We start from the raw sequence: 19,174 nt of genomic DNA, 5'->3' as shown, positions 1-19,174 counted from the left end.
ATACATTTCTTTGATGAAACACATTGTGGCCCTGAAAAGGGCCGTTTTGGATTTTTGTCCGCACTCGCAGGAGGAAATTATTTGGAGCTGGTGTACTTGGTGACAGCCTTGGTTCCCTCACTGACAGCATGCTTAGCCAACTCTCCGGGCAGAAGCAGGCGAACAGCCGTTTGGATTTCCCGACTGGTGATGGTCGAGCGCTTATTGTAGTGAGCCAGACGAGACGCCTCGGCAGCAATGCGCTCGAAAATATCATTTACAAAGCTGTTCATTATGCTCATCGCCTTAGACGAAATACCGGTGTCAGGATGGACCTGCTTGAGAACCTTGTAAATGTAGATGGCATAGCTCTCCTTCCTCTTGCGCTTCTTTTTCTTGTCGGTCTTGGTGATGTTCTTCTGAGCCTTGCCAGCCTTCTTGGCTGCCTTTCCACTAGTTTTCGGCGGCATTATTCACTTCACTTATAATTTCACAAACACAATTCACTTATTGTAATGTGGGCTCCGAATGCGTTCATTCTTATACTTTTTTACGAGCAATCATTTCAGGTCTAGTCACCCACCCCTAACTAAGAGAGCTGACAGACGGAAAAGTATAAATATTTCGCTGCCGGGGTTCGACAAGCATTCGTGTTCCGTGTGTACAGTGATCTAAGTGAAATAATCGCAAAGCAAAATGTCTGGACGTGGAAAAGGTGGCAAAGTGAAGGGAAAGGCAAAGTCCCGCTCCAACCGTGCCGGTCTTCAATTCCCTGTGGGCCGTATTCACCGTCTGCTCAGGAAGGGTAACTACGCCGAGCGTGTTGGTGCAGGCGCTCCAGTTTACCTAGCAGCCGTAATGGAATATCTGGCTGCTGAGGTTCTCGAGTTGGCAGGCAATGCTGCTCGTGACAACAAGAAGACTAGAATTATTCCGCGTCATCTGCAGTTGGCCATCCGTAACGACGAGGAGTTAAACAAGCTGCTCTCCGGCGTCACTATTGCCCAAGGTGGAGTGTTGCCTAACATACAGGCTGTTCTGTTGCCCAAGAAGACCGAGAAGAAGGCTTAAACGTTTCAAAAGCTGAGCCGAAAACTTGTACATAAAATCGTCATCCAAACCGTCCTTTTCAGGACGACCAAATTATTACCAAAGATTAAAAATTACTATATCAAGAATGGTCATGTTTTCTCTTCTATGTTGAATGCAGGTTGCTATGCAGAACGGTTTTTCAAGCTTTCTATTATAAAAATTCAAACTAGTTTTTTTTTTTTTTAAATACTCGCACACCACGAAGGCAACGCAGACTTACACGCGGTGTCTGGAACCAGTACAGTCTGTTATGAATATATATATAAAGGTATAGTATACACACAACACCCGAACGTTGGTCTACGTCTACCTGAAAGAGCAATGAACGATCGCCATTTAGTTTTAGTCTCAAATACCTCATTTTTGGAATTCTCAAACAATAAAAAGACCCTTTTTTTTTCTTTTGAAAATGTACCTCCTTTTAAAAACTGAATGGTGGTCCTGAAAAGGACCGATTGCTTAATAGAAGTACAGGATGTACTCTTCTTTTTTTAACCGCCAAATCCGTAGAGGGTGCGGCCTTGCCTCTTCAGAGCGTACACAACATCCATGGCAGTAACAGTCTTCCGCTTGGCGTGTTCGGTGTAGGTGACGGCATCACGAATTACGTTCTCCAAGAAAACCTTCAGAACGCCACGCGTTTCCTCGTATATAAGTCCAGATATGCGCTTCACACCGCCACGACGAGCCAAACGGCGGATAGCAGGCTTCGTGATTCCTTGGATGTTATCACGCAGCACTTTGCGATGTCGCTTGGCGCCACCTTTTCCCAAGCCCTTGCCTCCTTTACCACGACCAGTCATTTTTCACTGTTTTATACTATTCTGCACACACACACAGCCCGAAAGTCACTAAAGAACTAATTTCAAAATTTTCTCAGTGCCCCTATTTATACGTAAAACGCCAAAAACCCGAGAGAGTACGAACGATATGTTCGTTTCTTTATTCGCTCGTTAAATGAGATGGCATCTGTTTCTTTCTCTTTTCCACCATCCACGCTTGCTATATAAGTAGGTAGCAAATGCTCTGATCGTTTATTGTGTTTTGAAACGTGAAGAAGTGAACGTGAACTGTGGTAAAACTCAAATCGGAAATGGCCCGTACGAAGCAAACTGCACGCAAATCGACTGGTGGAAAAGCGCCACGCAAACAACTGGCTACTAAGGCCGCTCGCAAGAGTGCCCCTGCGACCGGAGGTGTGAAGAAGCCCCATCGCTATCGCCCTGGAACAGTGGCCTTGCGTGAGATCCGTCGGTACCAAAAGAGCACTGAGCTTTTGATCCGCAAACTGCCTTTTCAGCGTCTGGTGCGTGAAATCGCTCAGGATTTTAAGACTGATTTGCGATTCCAGAGCTCGGCGGTTATGGCCCTGCAAGAAGCTAGCGAAGCCTATCTGGTTGGTCTCTTTGAAGATACCAACTTGTGTGCCATTCATGCCAAGCGTGTCACCATTATGCCCAAGGACATCCAATTAGCGCGACGCATCCGCGGCGAGCGTGCTTAAATTGGCACGGCTTCAACTGGCAGCCAAAGCGCTAGCATATACTCTACAATCGGTCCTTTTCAGGACCACAAACTACATTCAATGAGAAATAAAATTCGCTTTAGCAGCCTTTTTTTTTTTACAAGAAAATAACAAAATAACAAAAAAATAGATGTTCTACAATTTTTTCTAGGGGCAAACGGCACTGGACCTTCAAACATTTGTAAAAAAAATATATAAATTCTGCTAATAACTGGATCAAAATAATGATATTTTAATTATTAGCCCAAAATTAATAAAATAAAAGAAAAGGTTAATATATACACAGTTGATTTATATTTTTCTTGTTGTTAACTTCCTTGAGTAATAAAAGTGAAATACAAACGGAGCATGGGACTTTTAGACCTTCAATCATCTATAAAAAATTGAAATTCTGCGAAAGACAATTTGAAAATATTGTAATTAAATTGGTGAGTCCAATATTTACAAAATAACAGAATTTAATAACATAAAAATTGCTATTTGGTATTTTTTTCTTGGTGATAACTTAAGTTGGGAATATTATTGACGAAGTCGTACGGAGCAAGTGACACTTCCCCTTAAAACGTCTGAAAAAAATAAAAGTTTTGTAGTAGACAGTCTTAAAATTGGTTAATTACGTTGAAGTATTCAATATCTATTACATAAAAGAAAAAGATAATAAAAAAATGTATGCTTCGTATTTTTTATTTGATGAAAACATTGTGTGACCATAGTATGACTACATCGAGGCTTATATACGGCAGGGAAATTGATTTATTTCAGACAAATTATTTATAAGTATTCAAAAAAAGTGTAATCTACTAGAGCAAACCTATTAATAATTTGTGAAAATATTAAAAAACTATGGTTTTTAAAAATTGTTGTATTTTTTATGGTCGAAAACAATTGCTGAATGATGCAGTAAAGCAAAATTTGTATGTAATTCATTGTCAACTTAAATCGAGTAAAAAAGTATCTCAATTAATGATAGACGCTTCTTTTTTATGTTTTTCTAAAGGTAGAAAGTTGAAATTTTTATAAACATTGGGAACTACTATATTATTTGCATTATTTCTGATTTTAAAACATGTTTTTTTATAAATTGCGCTAGTTAAATATGTGAATATTAAAGTTGTATCAACATTAAAACGTCACAAAAAGCATATATCAACATTTTAAAAATGCATAGTGAATCAATAATTATTTAAGAATCCAGAAAAATTAAAACATTATATTAACTATAGAATTTAACACTAAAAATTTAAAAAAAAGGTTGCACTTCAAGCAAACATCAACGTTGTAAATGACTGCTGTCAGTCGCATTGTTAAAGTGCTCTCCTCCTCGATTCTCATTCGAGCAAAGGAGGTTGGCAGACAACGCGCGGGCCATTTTCTAAAGAAAAAAAGTGTTCTTAGTAAAAAAAATATGTCTGATTCTGCAGTTGCAACGTCCGCTTCTCCAGTGGCTGCCACGCCCGCGTCAGTTGAGAAGAAGGTGGCCCCAAAAAAGGCATCTACATCTGCCACAAAGGCAAAGAAAGCCACTGCGACGCCGTCACATCCGCCAACTCAGCAAATGGTAGACGCTTCCATTAAAAACTTAAAGGAACGTGGTGGCTCATCACTTTTGGCCATAAAAAAATATATCACTGCCACTTATAAATGCGACGCCCAAAAGCTAGCTCCATTCATCAAGAAGTACTTAAAATCGGCTGTGGTTAATGGAAAACTTATCCAAACAAAGGGAAAGGGTGCATCTGGATCATTCAAACTGTCGGCTTCCGCCAAGAAAGATAAGGATCCGAAGGCAAAATTAAAGGTTTTGTCTGTTGAGAAAAAAGTGCAAAGCAAGAAGGTAACCTCCAAGAAGACTGGTGCCTCCGCCAAAAAAACTGCCGCTGGGGCTGCTGACAAAAAGCCCAAGGCTAAGAAGGCTGTGGCCACCAAAAAGACTGCCGAGAAGAAGAAAACGGAGAAGGCAAAAGCCAAGGATGACAAGAAAACTGGAATCGTAAAGTCGAAGCCCGCCGCAACAAAGGCGAAGGCGACCGCAGCGAAGTCGAAGGCTGCAGCAGCCAAATCCCCAAAGGCGAAGCCAGCGGCGTCTGCAAAACCCAAAAAGACGGCGAAGAAAGCAGCGATTTCTGCTACCGCCAAGAAGCCGAAAGCAAAGACTACGGCTGCCAAGAAGTAAATTGCGAAAAAGTACAGTAGTTGGTACATGTTCGCAATCAAAATTTTAGATTTCTAGATCTGAAATTTGTCTAAACAAGCCCTTTTCAGGGCTACAACATTCACTTGCAAGAGAAAGAAAATCATTCAAATACTATTTGTAAATTAAAAAGTTCCATTTACCTTATTAGCAGACTTTGGCAACAACAATAAAACGATACATGTCTAGTTATTGAATTACGTTGCTTGTTGAGCGTATTCAGTTATCGTTTCCGATTTTTCGGTCTGTATTTGAAAAATTTTACCCATATTATCGGTAGAGTTAAAATGGTAAATTCATATTAGACGATTGGTAAATTGAAAAATACATTTCTTTGATGAAACACATTGTGGCCCTGAAAAGGGCCGTTTTGGATTTTTGTCCGCACTCGCAGGAGGAAATTATTTGGAGCTGGTGTACTTGGTGACAGCCTTGGTTCCCTCACTGACAGCATGCTTAGCCAACTCTCCGGGCAGAAGCAGGCGAACAGCCGTTTGGATTTCCCGACTGGTGATGGTCGAGCGCTTATTGTAGTGAGCCAGACGAGACGCCTCGGCAGCAATGCGCTCGAAAATATCATTTACAAAGCTGTTCATTATGCTCATCGCCTTAGACGAAATACCGGTGTCAGGATGGACCTGCTTGAGAACCTTGTAAATGTAGATGGCATAGCTCTCCTTCCTCTTGCGCTTCTTTTTCTTGTCGGTCTTGGTGATGTTCTTCTGAGCCTTGCCAGCCTTCTTGGCTGCCTTTCCACTAGTTTTCGGCGGCATTATTCACTTCACTTATAATTTCACAAACACAATTCACTTATTGTAATGTGGGCTCCGAATGCGTTCATTCTTATACTTTTTTACGAGCAATCATTTCAGGTCTAGTCACCCACCCCTAACTAAGAGAGCTGACAGACGGAAAAGTATAAATATTTCGCTGCCGGGGTTCGACAAGCATTCGTGTTCCGTGTGTACAGTGATCTAAGTGAAATAATCGCAAAGCAAAATGTCTGGACGTGGAAAAGGTGGCAAAGTGAAGGGAAAGGCAAAGTCCCGCTCCAACCGTGCCGGTCTTCAATTCCCTGTGGGCCGTATTCACCGTCTGCTCAGGAAGGGTAACTACGCCGAGCGTGTTGGTGCAGGCGCTCCAGTTTACCTAGCAGCCGTAATGGAATATCTGGCTGCTGAGGTTCTCGAGTTGGCAGGCAATGCTGCTCGTGACAACAAGAAGACTAGAATTATTCCGCGTCATCTGCAGTTGGCCATCCGTAACGACGAGGAGTTAAACAAGCTGCTCTCCGGCGTCACTATTGCCCAAGGTGGAGTGTTGCCTAACATACAGGCTGTTCTGTTGCCCAAGAAGACCGAGAAGAAGGCTTAAACGTTTCAAAAGCTGAGCCGAAAACTTGTACATAAAATCGTCATCCAAACCGTCCTTTTCAGGACGACCAAATTATTACCAAAGATTAAAAATTACTATATCAAGAATGGTCATGTTTTCTCTTCTATGTTGAATGCAGGTTGCTATGCAGAACGGTTTTTCAAGCTTTCTATTATAAAAATTCAAACTAGTTTTTTTTTTTTTTAAATACTCGCACACCACGAAGGCAACGCAGACTTACACGCGGTGTCTGGAACCAGTACAGTCTGTTATGAATATATATATAAAGGTATAGTATACACACAACACCCGAACGTTGGTCTACGTCTACCTGAAAGAGCAATGAACGATCGCCATTTAGTTTTAGTCTCAAATACCTCATTTTTGGAATTCTCAAACAATAAAAAGACCCTTTTTTTTTCTTTTGAAAATGTACCTCCTTTTAAAAACTGAATGGTGGTCCTGAAAAGGACCGATTGCTTAATAGAAGTACAGGATGTACTCTTCTTTTTTTAACCGCCAAATCCGTAGAGGGTGCGGCCTTGCCTCTTCAGAGCGTACACAACATCCATGGCAGTAACAGTCTTCCGCTTGGCGTGTTCGGTGTAGGTGACGGCATCACGAATTACGTTCTCCAAGAAAACCTTCAGAACGCCACGCGTTTCCTCGTATATAAGTCCAGATATGCGCTTCACACCGCCACGACGAGCCAAACGGCGGATAGCAGGCTTCGTGATTCCTTGGATGTTATCACGCAGCACTTTGCGATGTCGCTTGGCGCCACCTTTTCCCAAGCCCTTGCCTCCTTTACCACGACCAGTCATTTTTCACTGTTTTATACTATTCTGCACACACACACAGCCCGAAAGTCACTAAAGAACTAATTTCAAAATTTTCTCAGTGCCCCTATTTATACGTAAAACGCCAAAAACCCGAGAGAGTACGAACGATATGTTCGTTTCTTTATTCGCTCGTTAAATGAGATGGCATCTGTTTCTTTCTCTTTTCCACCATCCACGCTTGCTATATAAGTAGGTAGCAAATGCTCTGATCGTTTATTGTGTTTTGAAACGTGAAGAAGTGAACGTGAACTGTGGTAAAACTCAAATCGGAAATGGCCCGTACGAAGCAAACTGCACGCAAATCGACTGGTGGAAAAGCGCCACGCAAACAACTGGCTACTAAGGCCGCTCGCAAGAGTGCCCCTGCGACCGGAGGTGTGAAGAAGCCCCATCGCTATCGCCCTGGAACAGTGGCCTTGCGTGAGATCCGTCGGTACCAAAAGAGCACTGAGCTTTTGATCCGCAAACTGCCTTTTCAGCGTCTGGTGCGTGAAATCGCTCAGGATTTTAAGACTGATTTGCGATTCCAGAGCTCGGCGGTTATGGCCCTGCAAGAAGCTAGCGAAGCCTATCTGGTTGGTCTCTTTGAAGATACCAACTTGTGTGCCATTCATGCCAAGCGTGTCACCATTATGCCCAAGGACATCCAATTAGCGCGACGCATCCGCGGCGAGCGTGCTTAAATTGGCACGGCTTCAACTGGCAGCCAAAGCGCTAGCATATACTCTACAATCGGTCCTTTTCAGGACCACAAACTACATTCAATGAGAAATAAAATGCGCTTTAGCAGCCTTTTTTTTTTACAAGAAAATAACAAAATAACAAGAAAATAGATGTTCTACAATTTTTTCTAGGGGCAAACGGCACTGGACCTTCAAACATTTGTAAAAAAAATATAAATTCTGCTAATAACTGGATCAAAATAATGATATTTTAATTATAGGCCCAAAATTAATAAAATAAATGAAAAGGTTAATATATAAACAGTTGATTTATATTTTTCTTGTTGTTAACTTCCTTGAGTAATAAAAGTGAAATACAAACGGAGCATGGGACTTTTAGACCTTCAATCATCTATAAAAAATTGAAATTCTGCGAAAGACAATTTGAAAATATTGTAATTAAATTGGTGAGTCCAATATTTACAAAATAACAGAATTTAATAACATAAAAATTGCTATTTGGTGTTTTTTTCTTGGTGATAACTTAAGTTGGGAATATTATTGACGAAGTCGTACGGGGCAAGTGACACTTCCCCTTAAAACGTCTGAAAAAAATAAAAGTTTTGTAGTAGACAGTCTTAAAATTGGTTAATTACGTTGAAGTATTCAATATCTATTACATAAAATAAAAAGATAATAAAAAAATGTATGCTTGGTTTTTTTTATTTGATGAAAACATTGTGTGACCATAGTATGACTACATCGAGGCTTATATACGGCAGGGAAATTGATTTATTTCAGACAAATTATTTATAAGTATTCAAAAAAAGTGTAATCTACTAGAGCAAACCTATTAATAATTTGTGAAAATATTAAAAAACTATGGTTTTTAAAAATTGTTGTATTTTTTATGGTCGAAAACAATTGCTGAATGATGCAGTAAAGCAAAATTTGTATGTAATTCATTGTCAACTTAAATCGAGTAATGAAGTATCTCAATAAATGATAGACGCTTCTTTTTTATGTTTTTCTAAAGGTAGAAAGTTGAAATTTTTATAAACATTGGGAACTACTATATTATTTGCATTATTTCTGATTTTAAAACATGTTTTTTTATAAATTGCGCTAGTTAAATATGTGAATATTAAAGTTGTATCAACATTAAAACGTCACAAAAACCATATATCAACATTTTAAAAATGCATAGTGAATCAATAATTATTTAAGAATCCAGAAAAATTAAAACATTATATTAACTATAGAATTTAAACACTAAAAATTAAAAAAAAAGGTTGCACTTCAAGCAAACATCAACGTTGTAAATGACTGCTGTCAGTCGCATTGTTAAAGTGCTCTCCTCCTCGATTCTCATTCGAGCAAAGGAGGTTGGCAGACAACGCGCGGGCCATTTTCTAAAGAAAAAAAGTGTTCTTAGTAAAAAAATATGTCTGATTCTGCAGTTGCAACGTCCGCTTCTCCAGTGGCTGCCACGCCCGCGTCAGTTGAGAAGAAGGTGGCCCCAAAAAAGGCATCTACATCTGCCACAAAGGCAAAGAAAGCCACTGCGACGCCGTCACATCCGCCAACTCAGCAAATGGTAGACGCTTCCATTAAAAACTTAAAGGAACGTGGTGGCTCATCACTTTTGGCCATAAAAAAATATATCACTGCCACTTATAAATGCGACGCCCAAAAGCTAGCTCCATTCATCAAGAAGTACTTAAAATCGGCTGTGGTTAATGGAAAACTTATCCAAACAAAGGGAAAGGGTGCATCTGGATCATTCAAACTGTCGGCTTCCGCCAAGAAAGATAAGGATCCGAAGGCAAAATTAAAGGTTTTGTCTGTTGAGAAAAAAGTGCAAAGCAAGAAGGTAACCTCCAAGAAGACTGGTGCCTCCGCCAAAAAAACTGCCGCTGGGGCTGCTTCTTTTTCTTGTCGGTCTTGGTGATGTTCTTCTGAGCCTTGCCAGCCTTCTTGGCTGCCTTTCCACTAGTTTTCGGCGGCATTATTCACTTCACTTATAATTTCACAAACACAATTCACTTATTGTAATGTGGGCTCCGAATGCGTTCATTCCCACTCCTAACTAAGAGAGCTGACAGACGGAAAAGTATAAATATTTCGCTGCCGAGGTTCGACAAGCATTCGTGTTCCGTGTGTACAGTGATCTAAGTGAAATAATCGCAAAGCAAAATGTCTGGACGTGGAAAAGGTGGCAAAGTGAAGGGAAGGCAAAGTCCCGCTCCAACCGTGCCGGTCTTCAATTTCCTGTGGGCCGTATTCACCGTCTGCTTAGGAAGGGTAACTACGCCGAGCGTGTTGGTGCAGGCGCTCCAGTTTACCTAGCAGCCGTAATGGAATATCTGGCTGCTGAGGTTCTCGAGTTGGCAGGCAATGCTGCTCGTGACAACAAGAAGACTAGAATTATTCCGCGTCATCTGCAGTTGATCATCCGTAACGACGAGGAGTTAAACAAGCTGCTCTCCGGCGTCACTATTGCCCAAGGTGGAGTGTTGCCTAACATACAGGCTGTTCTGTTGCCCAAGAAGACCGAGAAGAAGGCTTAAACGTTTCAAAAGCTGAGCGGAAAACTTGTACATAAAATCGTCATCCAAACCGTCCTTTTCAGGACGACCAAATTATTACCAAAGATTAAAAATTACTATATTAAGAATGGTCATTGTTCACACTATAAACTAATACGTGCACTTAATGAGTTCAATTCGGGTGTTTGAATCTAACTGACTCGCTACCGCGAGGGCATCGCCTTTTATTCATTCTTACATAGGTTCTTATCATCTGATTATATAATGCAGCGCTTGTAAGACGCTGCAGTCTGCGTTGGTCAATGCAGCTGAGATTTATCTTAAATCTATGTTTGTGGCCTATGACCGCGCTAGTCATCTCCCGCGTGATCATATCTCTTGACACTTCGGCAATAGACCACTGCAATCGTACTTATCTGTAGTTGCCACTTATGCTGTCCCGTGACATGTTTATTGCAGCCCTTAAATAGAACATATTTATAGTTGTCTACTTATCATGTCTAAACACATGTTTAGACATTCTCCGGGGGGAACAATGTACGGCCAGTAGTCGTCTCTCATTCATGCGTTGCAGCTCCAGCTGGTTTTGCTTCGCTAACAGGAAGTTGACAGATCTTGTTTAGCGATCTTTTTACTTCCCCAATGCTTTTTTTAACCGTGACTACCCGGAAAATCTTGTCCTTTAGTCGTACTAATGATTCTTCCCATTGGCCATCTTGCAGGGTGAGTGTTCTCATGTTTTATAAGAACCAGCTGCCCTCCTTCAGATTTGGCTTTACTTGGCGCCATTTGGTTCGCTGTTGCAATGACACCAGATACTCCTCATTCCATTTCTTCCAAAAATCACCTCTGATGCGTTGAATAAGCTTCCATCTATCCAATTCCCAAAAGCGTTCCAGGTCCTTTAGATTTATTGTTGTAGTGGCACTTATAATTTTTTGCTTTGCTGCTCGAGTTATATTTCCGGACACAATACATCCAAATTTGGTTTTTTGTCCCAAGATTCCATTCACGGTTTTTATTTTCTCCACATTAACCAGGGGAAATATATCCACACCTATCACCATGTCAATTCTGCTTGGCTCGTTGAATCGTGGATCTGCTAGCCTGTAGCCCTTCCACTCTTTGTTGATATCAATATCAAACTTTTTGCTGGGAAGGGCTCTATGGAGTGTTGGTAAAACCAATGCTTCCGTTGATGCTTTGAAGCTGCTTGGAATTTTTGGTTTGATCGTCAGATGGACATCGACCTCTATAGTACTCCTTACTCTGGGAATCCTTAATATTTGTGCTGCTTCCTCTAAAATCAGCGTCTTCTGGGATCCACCGTCAATAAGCGCCCTCAACTCGTTGTAACCTCCAGCTTTGTTTTTCACTAAAACAACAGCTGTAGCCAATAGTGTGTCTTGGCCTTGCTTAAGGCTATTGCTGTTGATACTGCGTTTTGTGTCTTCATGCAGAAGGCTGATGTGTCTTTTGGAGCATCGATTGCATGTAATTTCCTTTCTGCAGTCGATAGCATTATGCTTTCCAAAGCATCTAAAGCACATGCTGTTCTTTTGAACGAATTCTTTTCTTTTTTCGATTGATTGTGCTCTGAATTTGAGACACTTTATCATATCGTGGCCATCCTTAGAGCAAAAGGCACACGGTCTAACTTGCACTTTTCTTGTAGCAAGCTGAGCGGTATTTTTGGTAATGGCATTTACTGAGTTGTATTGTTGCTCAATAAACTCCAGTACATCTTGTAAGGACTGTATAGCTCTTGCCTTTTTTACATGCTGTTCATACAGCAGCAAGCCTTCTGGCGAAAATTTCCGCAGCAGAATTTCTGCAAAATTACGTCAGCAGAGCTTCCTATTTTTCCTTTTTGCTTTATGATGAATATGCTCTCGGTCGCAGTATCCAAAAACTTCCCTAAATTTTTCTAATCATGGGGTAGCAAGCACTCCAGTTTCATTAATTTGTTGAAGTGTTGGGAGAATATTTTTCTGCTATTCTCATAGCGTTTGCAGATAAGCTCCCACGCTGCTGCATAGCTAGCTGCTGATCCCGTTATCAAATGGCTAACCACCATTTGAGCTTCTCCTTTTAAGCAGGCTCTTAAATATCCCAGCTTCCTTGTGTTGCTGAGATCCTTCCTGATGTCTATTAGTTCAGAGAACAGCTCGTAAAATGTTGTCCACTTTTGGGAGTTCTGGCACGTCGTAGTTGGAACTTTTGAACTGTTCCAACTTCATTTGAAGTACCATCTCTAGTGCGGCAACTTCAGATTGCTGAATGTCTGCCTCATCTTGATCAAAGACAGTTCTGTCATACTTGTTTTCAAGCAGTTTCAGTGTGTCCGTCACGTTGGACCAATGACTTTTCATCATTGCCAGCTGCTTGACTAGTTCAATCTCACTTGAACTATCCAGGGTTTCGTAGATTAGGCTCATCTGTTGCCTCACCCTGTCCGCTCTTCTATCCACCAGTTGAACGAGATTATTAACTGGACGGTATCAGATAATTTTGATCCACTTGGTATATTTATTTCTTCAAGTGTTTCTACCTTTAATTGCGACTCCTTGTAGGCCTTGACAGCATCCATAGTTTTAATAAATATTTTATCATTAAAATATTGATGATCGCCAACTCCCAATTTTACCAGCGGATTGTTGTTAGTAGTAAATCGAACTACCAATGCTTCTATTGCTGGTATAGATGCCTTTTCCTTGATTGCTTGCAGTATTTTGTTCTGCAGCTCTCCTTGGTCTTGCATCAATTTCACAGATCTTTCCGACAACATCTTGGGAAAACAATCACTGTGACTTTTTTGTGCTTTCTGCTTGTATTCTTTGACGTGATCCGTTGGAGGATTTTTTTGATTGGTCGCCCAGTTGACCTAGCTGTGCCTCGACTCACAGCTGATTGATCAGCCAAGGAAAAGCAAGAACACAATGTTTCACATTATAGTCCTAGTACTTTAAGGCGTGGTCTTTTATTCTGTGTTTCTTACCACTGGTGGGAGAAACAACAGAATCACTCGAATAACCTTGCTCTTTTTACTTTGAAGCGCTGGTTTTTTTCTTCTGTGTTTCTTACCACTGGTGGGGGAAAACAACAGAATTTCTCGAAGGACCAAAATGTTCACACTATAAACACGTACACTTAATGTGTTCAATTCGGGTGTTTGAATCTAACTGACTCGCTACTGCGAGGGCATCGCCTTTTATTCATTCTTACATAGGTTCTTATCATCTAATTATATAATGCAGCGCTTGTAAGACGCTGCAGTCTGCGTTGGTCAATGCAGCTGAGATTTATCTTAAATCTATGTTTGTGGCCTATGACCGCGCTAGTCACCTCCCGCGTGATCATATCTCTTGACACTTCGGCAATAGACCACTGCAATCGTACTTATCTGTAGTTGCCACTTATGCTGTCCCGTGACATGTTTATTGCAGCCCTTAAATAGAACATATTTATAGTTTGTATAATTATCATGTCTAAACACATGTTTAGACAGTCATGTTTTTTCTTCTATGTTGAATGCAGGTTGCTATGCAGAACGTTTTTTCAAGCTTTCTATTATAAAAATTCAAACTATTTTTTTTTTTTTTTTAAATACTCGCACACTACGAAGGCAACGCAGACTTACACGCGGTGTCTGGAACTAGTACAGTCTGTTATGAATATATATATATATGTATTATATAATATACACACAACACCCGAACGTTGGTCTACCTGAAAGAGCAATGAACGATCGCCATTTAGTTTTAGTCTCAAATACCTCAGTTTTGGAATTCTCAAACAATAAAAAGACCATTTTTTTTTCTTTTGAAAATGTACCTCCTTTTAAAAACTGAATGGTGGTCCTGAAAAGGACCGATTGCTTAATAGAAGTACAGGGTGTACTCTTCTTTTTTTAACCGCCAAATCCGTAGTGGGTGCTGTCTTGCCTCTTCAGAGCGTACACAACATCTATGGCAGTAACAGTCTTCCGCTTGGCGTGTTCGGTGTAGGTGACGGCATCACGAATTACGTTCTCCAAGAGAACGTTGATTGAATGTCGGCTGAAGACTGAAACAAATGGTGTGAGAAAATCTTAGATGTACTGGGTTAGTGGGTTGTTTACTTGATCTGGGCGAGAGCGCTTCTTGCTTATGCTTATGTGCATACGTATGAAAAAAAAGAATTCTTATGTACTACGTGGCTATGTGCTAGAGGATGGGTTTTGGTTGCGGCTTGAGTGGATGCGCACTATCGAGAAATGTTTGTTTCTTTAACGAGATTCGCAATATCGAGAAATATTTGTTTATTTAACGAGTGGATTATTTAACGGTGGACCACCGCGGTCGGTCTTTGTGTAAGTGAATTATGAGTAAGGAATAATTACGTTACAATATGTAAATTAATTTATAAGTAGTGGATCAGGGGACGGTCCCCCGCTGCAGTCACTGTACTTTGGCCGGTTGGCCGATGAGCGTAGTCCACAGGTAGCGGGCGGTCGTTCCTCGCTCTAGTTGGAGATCGCTAAGAGCGTCTAGCCGGCTGGCTGTAGTTTCTATGTTAGAATAGGAAGATTATGTTGGAAGGGGAACTACCCTTCTTAACTGCTGGCCTAGAGACACAGTCAGCTTTCAAAATGATATAAGATATTTAACGGCTATTGCCGGAGTAATTAGCTCTTTATTAGTAGAGGTCTCGCTTAGAACTGAATACAAATAATATGGAAAATATGAATTTACCCTAGCTCCAATGCATCACGCCATAAGCTCATGGTTCGGCAGCCCGGCTACTGGGTGTCCGATTGCCGCTGCTGACCTGGTCGTCGCCGACGATTTTAAGTAGTGGTGATCTTACTACGCCAGGCTGCTTGTCTATTGTTTTTCGGAAATTTACGAACTCCGTTCCGTTGATGGTAGCTGATTGTTCGAAGGTCACCAGATGTGATCCTTTGACGAGCACCTCTGGGCCGCCATCTGTGCTGATGCGGGCTGTTGCCTCGTTAATGATAACAATGTCATCATCTATAGGCATTACTGCCCCAAGGTGGCTGGGTTGAGTATGGCACTGGGCTGTGTTTCCCGCATGGAGCGAGCGAGCGCAGGTTTCGCGTCGAGACCGCTCGCAGAAGGTGCTGTGCGTGGTCTCCATGCACTCGGTGACCGAAAAGGTGTCTTCTTCACATTCTGCCAAGGTGTCTTCGTCGAGTCGTAGGATTACTTGATAATGTGATACTGGGTACATGAGGACTTTTTTACATCTGACCTTGACTCTAGGATAGGCTATTAGTATATAGATAATGTTATCGGACTGAAGGACCCTAATTTTAGAGGTTTCTAATAAACTAACTACTGGGGTGTCTTGTTCAGTTAGTGATTTCAGATCGGCATGATCAAGGATAGTGGGATTTATTATGTTAGCTTTAGCCAATGTTACAGTGAGAATTAAATTTTGTACCTCTGTTGTCAGAATTCTATTTCTCGCTAGTAGTGCCTCGTACAGATGCGGGGTGTCAACCAAATCGTTATTTCGGGTTTTAATAATTATGTTAATGATGTCGGTCAGTTTGTTTATCTGTTTCTGAGTTTCGGAGTTTATGTTAATCTGCCTCGAGTTTGAGTCCACCAGCTGGGCTTCTGTCATTCTGATTTTAAGGATATCTGAGGCATCGGGAGTTCTCGCAACTACTTTAAGAGCTGTTCCCAAGAAATCTAAACTTCTCGCGATTCTATGGTGTGTTTTTATAACGGACAACAAGTTGGCGTGAGAAAAGTCGGTAATCCGAGCATTTGTCACCGCTAGGGTGATGAGCGTTGTGAGGACGAACCTGCCATTCAAACGTAGAGTGAGACCACGGTGTATTAACTTAAATCTGGCTAACTATTAAAAAATATGCTTTCAGCTAATTGGAAGTGGGAGAATCTATTTTAGGTTGTCCTTATGGGCGACCCTCCCCTTAATAAGAACAGACGTTCCCAGGTCTGCCTGCACTGTTTGTTCTGTGCACAATGGTGTTTCTAAGCTAGTTTCCTAGCCTTTTATTGTTTTTGACAAAAACATCGCCTCTTACCTCAAAAACACGGTTTTGCCTAGCTGGTTGCATCTTTCGATGTTGTTCTTCTGGGCCTTGTCAACTTGTCTCTAATGCCTAGGAAGCGATTATCGGAACCCGAGTGGAGGATCTGAGTGACAGAATGCAGGGTCTTATTATATTCTATCGTTTCCCTCAAGATGAACTCTGTCGTATCGCTGATTTTTTTGTCTAGTTTAAGACACCTGGCGATTTCTGTTAAGGTGCTGTATAATCGTTCCACTTGACCGTTTGACGAGCTATGCAGCAGGGCCGCGTTCACAATGTCAATGTGGTAGCTGTTTTTAAGTAACGAGGTGATAGTTTCCGAATTGAAGGCGGCTTCATTGTCGCAATATATTCTCCTGAGCCGTCCTGTGTGCACGATTGTGTTCTGTCGTGATAATTTCCAACTGCTCGTTTCGATTGGTAACGTCTATTACAATATTCTTACAGTATCGAAACTGCGTAGCCGGGAAATGAGCGATTAAGTCGTGTTGAAAACTTGCCAGGGTGGGTAGGTCGCAAAGTATCGCATTTACGACATCGGGCTTCACGACCTCCTTTAGCATTTCCAAAATGGTGCTTTTGTCGGCGAAATTGATTAAGTGGCGAGTTTTACTACGAAACAATACCAAGCTTCGCTTTAGTCGGAAACGTGCTTCTACTATAACAATTTGATTTCTGAAGCAGTTTACTGGTTGGTCTGTCGCTTCGACCGTGTAGGTCAGTGACAGTTCGCTGTGAACAGTCGCAGCGTCTGACGGAGGCTCACTTTGTAAGGCATTAACGTTCTGCCTGGAAAGAGCGTCAGCCACATGGTTGTCTTTACCCGGTTTGTAGTGGATTTTTGCGTTATGATCATCAATATACGCTTTCCACCTTTTAATTTTCGGATTTGGATTCCGATCGGACACCGCAAATGTAAACGGTTGATGGTCCGTATAAATGTTAATATCTCGAGTGCCGTATAGGTAGTGTTGTAACTTGCCTAAATCCCACACAATTCTCTTTCATTCGTGGCGTAGTGTGACTCACTCTCTTTGAGGGTCCTAGAGATCATAGTGATGGATCTTTTATCTTGTGATAGAACCGCACCGATACCGTTCGCAGAAGCATCCGTCGTTAAATCGAATTACATCTTCAGAAGCCAAGACATTTCTCAGCCTCTCGAATGCATCTCTCTGCAAATCACCGAACTCGATAGGAGTCTTCTTGGACATGTGCTTTCTGACAGAGCTATTTTTTCCTTTCATGAAGCCTGTCAAAGGCCTCGCCATCGCCGCAAAGTCTTTAACGAAGCAACGGTATTAACTAGCTAGACCCAAAAATGACCTTAGCTCATACAAATTTGTAGGCTCTGGGTATTCCTTTATGGCCTTTACCTTTTCTGGTCACCTCCATTGGTGACAATAAATCCCAGATATTCAACGCTTTGCTTAAAAAAGTGTGTCTTCTCGTTGGATACCTTCATGTTGGCATCACACAGGCTTTTTAAAACCCAATCTATGTGCCTAACATGGTCGTTTTCATTTTCAGAAAAAATAATGACGTCATCTACGTAAACATAGCACGATTTGCCAATCTGCTCCCGTAAGACGTCATCGATCGCTCTTTGGAAGATGCTTCCCGCATTCTTCAACCCGAACGGTAATCGACAAAATTCATACTTTTCGACGTTCACCGAAAAGGAGGTCTTTTCACGGTCGTGTTCGGCCAAGTATATCTGGTGGTAGCCGGACTTCAAATCTAACGTTGTGAAGTATTTGGCTTTTCCTAAGTTTGCCAGTATCATAAGTTAAGTTTAAGTTTCCTAAAGTCTATAACCAAACGCTTATTTTTGTTCCCCTGTTCATCATGGCCTTTTTTGTCTACAATCCATGTTGGATTGTTGTACGGTGACCTTGAGGTTCTAATAATGCCTTTCTGCAGTAAGTCTGCGATTTCTCGCTTAACAAACTCAGATACACCCATGGGGTACGGGTATAATTTGGAATATACCGGCTTATCATCGCTAGTGCGAATTGTGGCAACAACGGAAGTGTTAAACGGCAGTGCCTCGTTAGAGGCTGAAAATGCCTTAGATCTGTTTGCGATCATGTTTCTAAACTCGGTTTTTACAGATTCCGGTACCGTAATGTCATTCACGTTAGTGAAATTTACATCGTCTCACTTATGATGCTGCAGCTCTTCAACCACAGAACCATAGTTGATTGTGCCTTTCTCTGTGTCTAGCTTTGCTCAAACTTGAGCTAGGAAATCAAAACCAATAACGCCATTAAAAAGCGTTAAGGTGTCCAAAAAGAAAATATCCGCTGTTTTCCCGAAAACGTCCATTAAACATTTCTGTTCAACTCTGTTAGCACCGTGGATGGAACTAACCGTGAAAGGGGATTTGACCGGCACTACATTTTTTAGCTCCTTTATGTAGTTTTTCGCCGCCCCCGTATCTATTAAGATTTTTAATTTTCTCCCATGTAACTGGCGTTCAATTAACGGCAGTCGGGAGCGTTCCCTAAAAAATGTATTTGGTCACAACCGTCGGATTCCTCGACTACTTCGGCGACAGCCGCTGCCACTTTCGTCGTCGACGCGTTGCATGGTATTCTGCACTCTTTGACGTCTTTGATCCGTCGCGCGTGTAGATTCATGTCTTTTCTGGCCTCGAATATTCTCGCCCCTAGCATTGGCAGCCTGCCGCTTCCGAAGGCGGTGGCTTGCCTGTGTTGTGCTACAGTGGAGCCTAACTCCATGGGTTCTGGTGACTGGTTAGGGCCATCGTTTGTGTTATGGGCCGCATTATTTTGCGGGAACTTTTTTTGCTTTTTATAGTAATGGGGGTTTCTTCCTTGGCCATCCTCGGCCCTGCTACTTTTTCCTTGACCTTCCTGCGAACGGT

The 19,174-nt window shown here is 41.6% G+C and overlaps 8 protein-coding genes, 1 long non-coding RNA gene and 1 pseudogene across 9 annotated transcripts; 5 read left to right on the top strand and 5 right to left on the bottom strand.

The window, feature by feature from the left end:
• Nucleotides 1-31: 31 nt before the first annotated feature.
• On the bottom strand, nucleotides 32-527 carry LOC6556228 (histone H2B). The gene has a single exon (XM_001983023.2). It carries the CDS (start codon nucleotides 447-449, stop codon nucleotides 78-80), a length of 372 nt encoding a protein of 123 aa, XP_001983059.1. The 5' UTR covers nucleotides 450-527; the 3' UTR covers nucleotides 32-77.
• Nucleotides 528-591: 64 nt separating this feature from the next.
• Nucleotides 592-1,114, top strand: LOC113564784 (histone H2A). The gene has a single exon (XM_026983615.1). The coding sequence runs from the start codon at nucleotides 676-678 to the stop codon at nucleotides 1,048-1,050; it is 375 nt and encodes a 124-aa protein (XP_026839416.1). The 5' UTR covers nucleotides 592-675; the 3' UTR covers nucleotides 1,051-1,114.
• Nucleotides 1,115-1,515: 401 nt separating this feature from the next.
• On the bottom strand, nucleotides 1,516-1,967 carry LOC113564785 (histone H4). Its single transcript, XM_026983617.1, has one exon. The coding sequence runs from the start codon at nucleotides 1,872-1,874 to the stop codon at nucleotides 1,563-1,565; it is 312 nt and encodes a 103-aa protein (XP_026839418.1). The 5' UTR covers nucleotides 1,875-1,967; the 3' UTR covers nucleotides 1,516-1,562.
• A 974-nt stretch (nucleotides 1,968-2,941) lies between these two features.
• On the bottom strand, nucleotides 2,942-5,102 carry LOC113564787. Its single transcript, XR_003408304.1, has 2 exons — nucleotides 4,931-5,102; nucleotides 2,942-3,162 (listed from the first exon to the last, which is right to left on the bottom strand). It is a non-coding gene; the product is annotated as an uncharacterized LOC113564787 (long non-coding RNA).
• On the top strand, nucleotides 3,849-4,859 carry LOC113564781 (histone H1-like). Its single transcript, XM_026983612.1, has one exon. It carries the CDS (start codon nucleotides 3,879-3,881, stop codon nucleotides 4,767-4,769), a length of 891 nt encoding a protein of 296 aa, XP_026839413.1. The 5' UTR covers nucleotides 3,849-3,878; the 3' UTR covers nucleotides 4,770-4,859.
• Nucleotides 5,103-5,142: 40 nt separating the features above from the next.
• Nucleotides 5,143-5,638, bottom strand: LOC6556303 (histone H2B). The gene has a single exon (XM_001983077.3). It carries the CDS (start codon nucleotides 5,558-5,560, stop codon nucleotides 5,189-5,191), a length of 372 nt encoding a protein of 123 aa, XP_001983113.1. The 5' UTR covers nucleotides 5,561-5,638; the 3' UTR covers nucleotides 5,143-5,188.
• A 64-nt stretch (nucleotides 5,639-5,702) lies between these two features.
• LOC113564783 (histone H2A) lies at nucleotides 5,703-6,225 on the top strand. Its single transcript, XM_026983614.1, has one exon. The coding sequence runs from the start codon at nucleotides 5,787-5,789 to the stop codon at nucleotides 6,159-6,161; it is 375 nt and encodes a 124-aa protein (XP_026839415.1). The 5' UTR covers nucleotides 5,703-5,786; the 3' UTR covers nucleotides 6,162-6,225.
• A 401-nt stretch (nucleotides 6,226-6,626) lies between these two features.
• LOC26526498 (histone H4) lies at nucleotides 6,627-7,188 on the bottom strand. Its single transcript, XM_026983616.1, has one exon. The coding sequence runs from the start codon at nucleotides 6,983-6,985 to the stop codon at nucleotides 6,674-6,676; it is 312 nt and encodes a 103-aa protein (XP_026839417.1). The 5' UTR covers nucleotides 6,986-7,188; the 3' UTR covers nucleotides 6,627-6,673.
• A 1,854-nt stretch (nucleotides 7,189-9,042) lies between these two features.
• LOC113564782 (histone H1-like) lies at nucleotides 9,043-9,738 on the top strand. Its single transcript, XM_026983613.1, has one exon. It carries the CDS (start codon nucleotides 9,110-9,112, stop codon nucleotides 9,614-9,616), a length of 507 nt encoding a protein of 168 aa, XP_026839414.1. The 5' UTR covers nucleotides 9,043-9,109; the 3' UTR covers nucleotides 9,617-9,738.
• Nucleotides 9,739-9,846: 108 nt separating this feature from the next.
• LOC6548734 lies at nucleotides 9,847-10,253 on the top strand (annotated as a pseudogene).
• Nucleotides 10,254-19,174: the final 8,921 nt, after the last annotated feature.

Source organism: Drosophila erecta, unplaced genomic scaffold (assembly GCF_003286155.1).
Source record: "Drosophila erecta strain 14021-0224.00,06,07 unplaced genomic scaffold, DereRS2 tig00000975-arrow-arrow-pilon, whole genome shotgun sequence".
Lineage (NCBI taxonomy): Eukaryota > Metazoa > Arthropoda > Insecta > Diptera > Drosophilidae > Drosophila > Drosophila erecta.
Note: the sequence above shows the minus strand (reverse complement) of the source record. Positions and strands in the feature narration are given on the sequence as shown.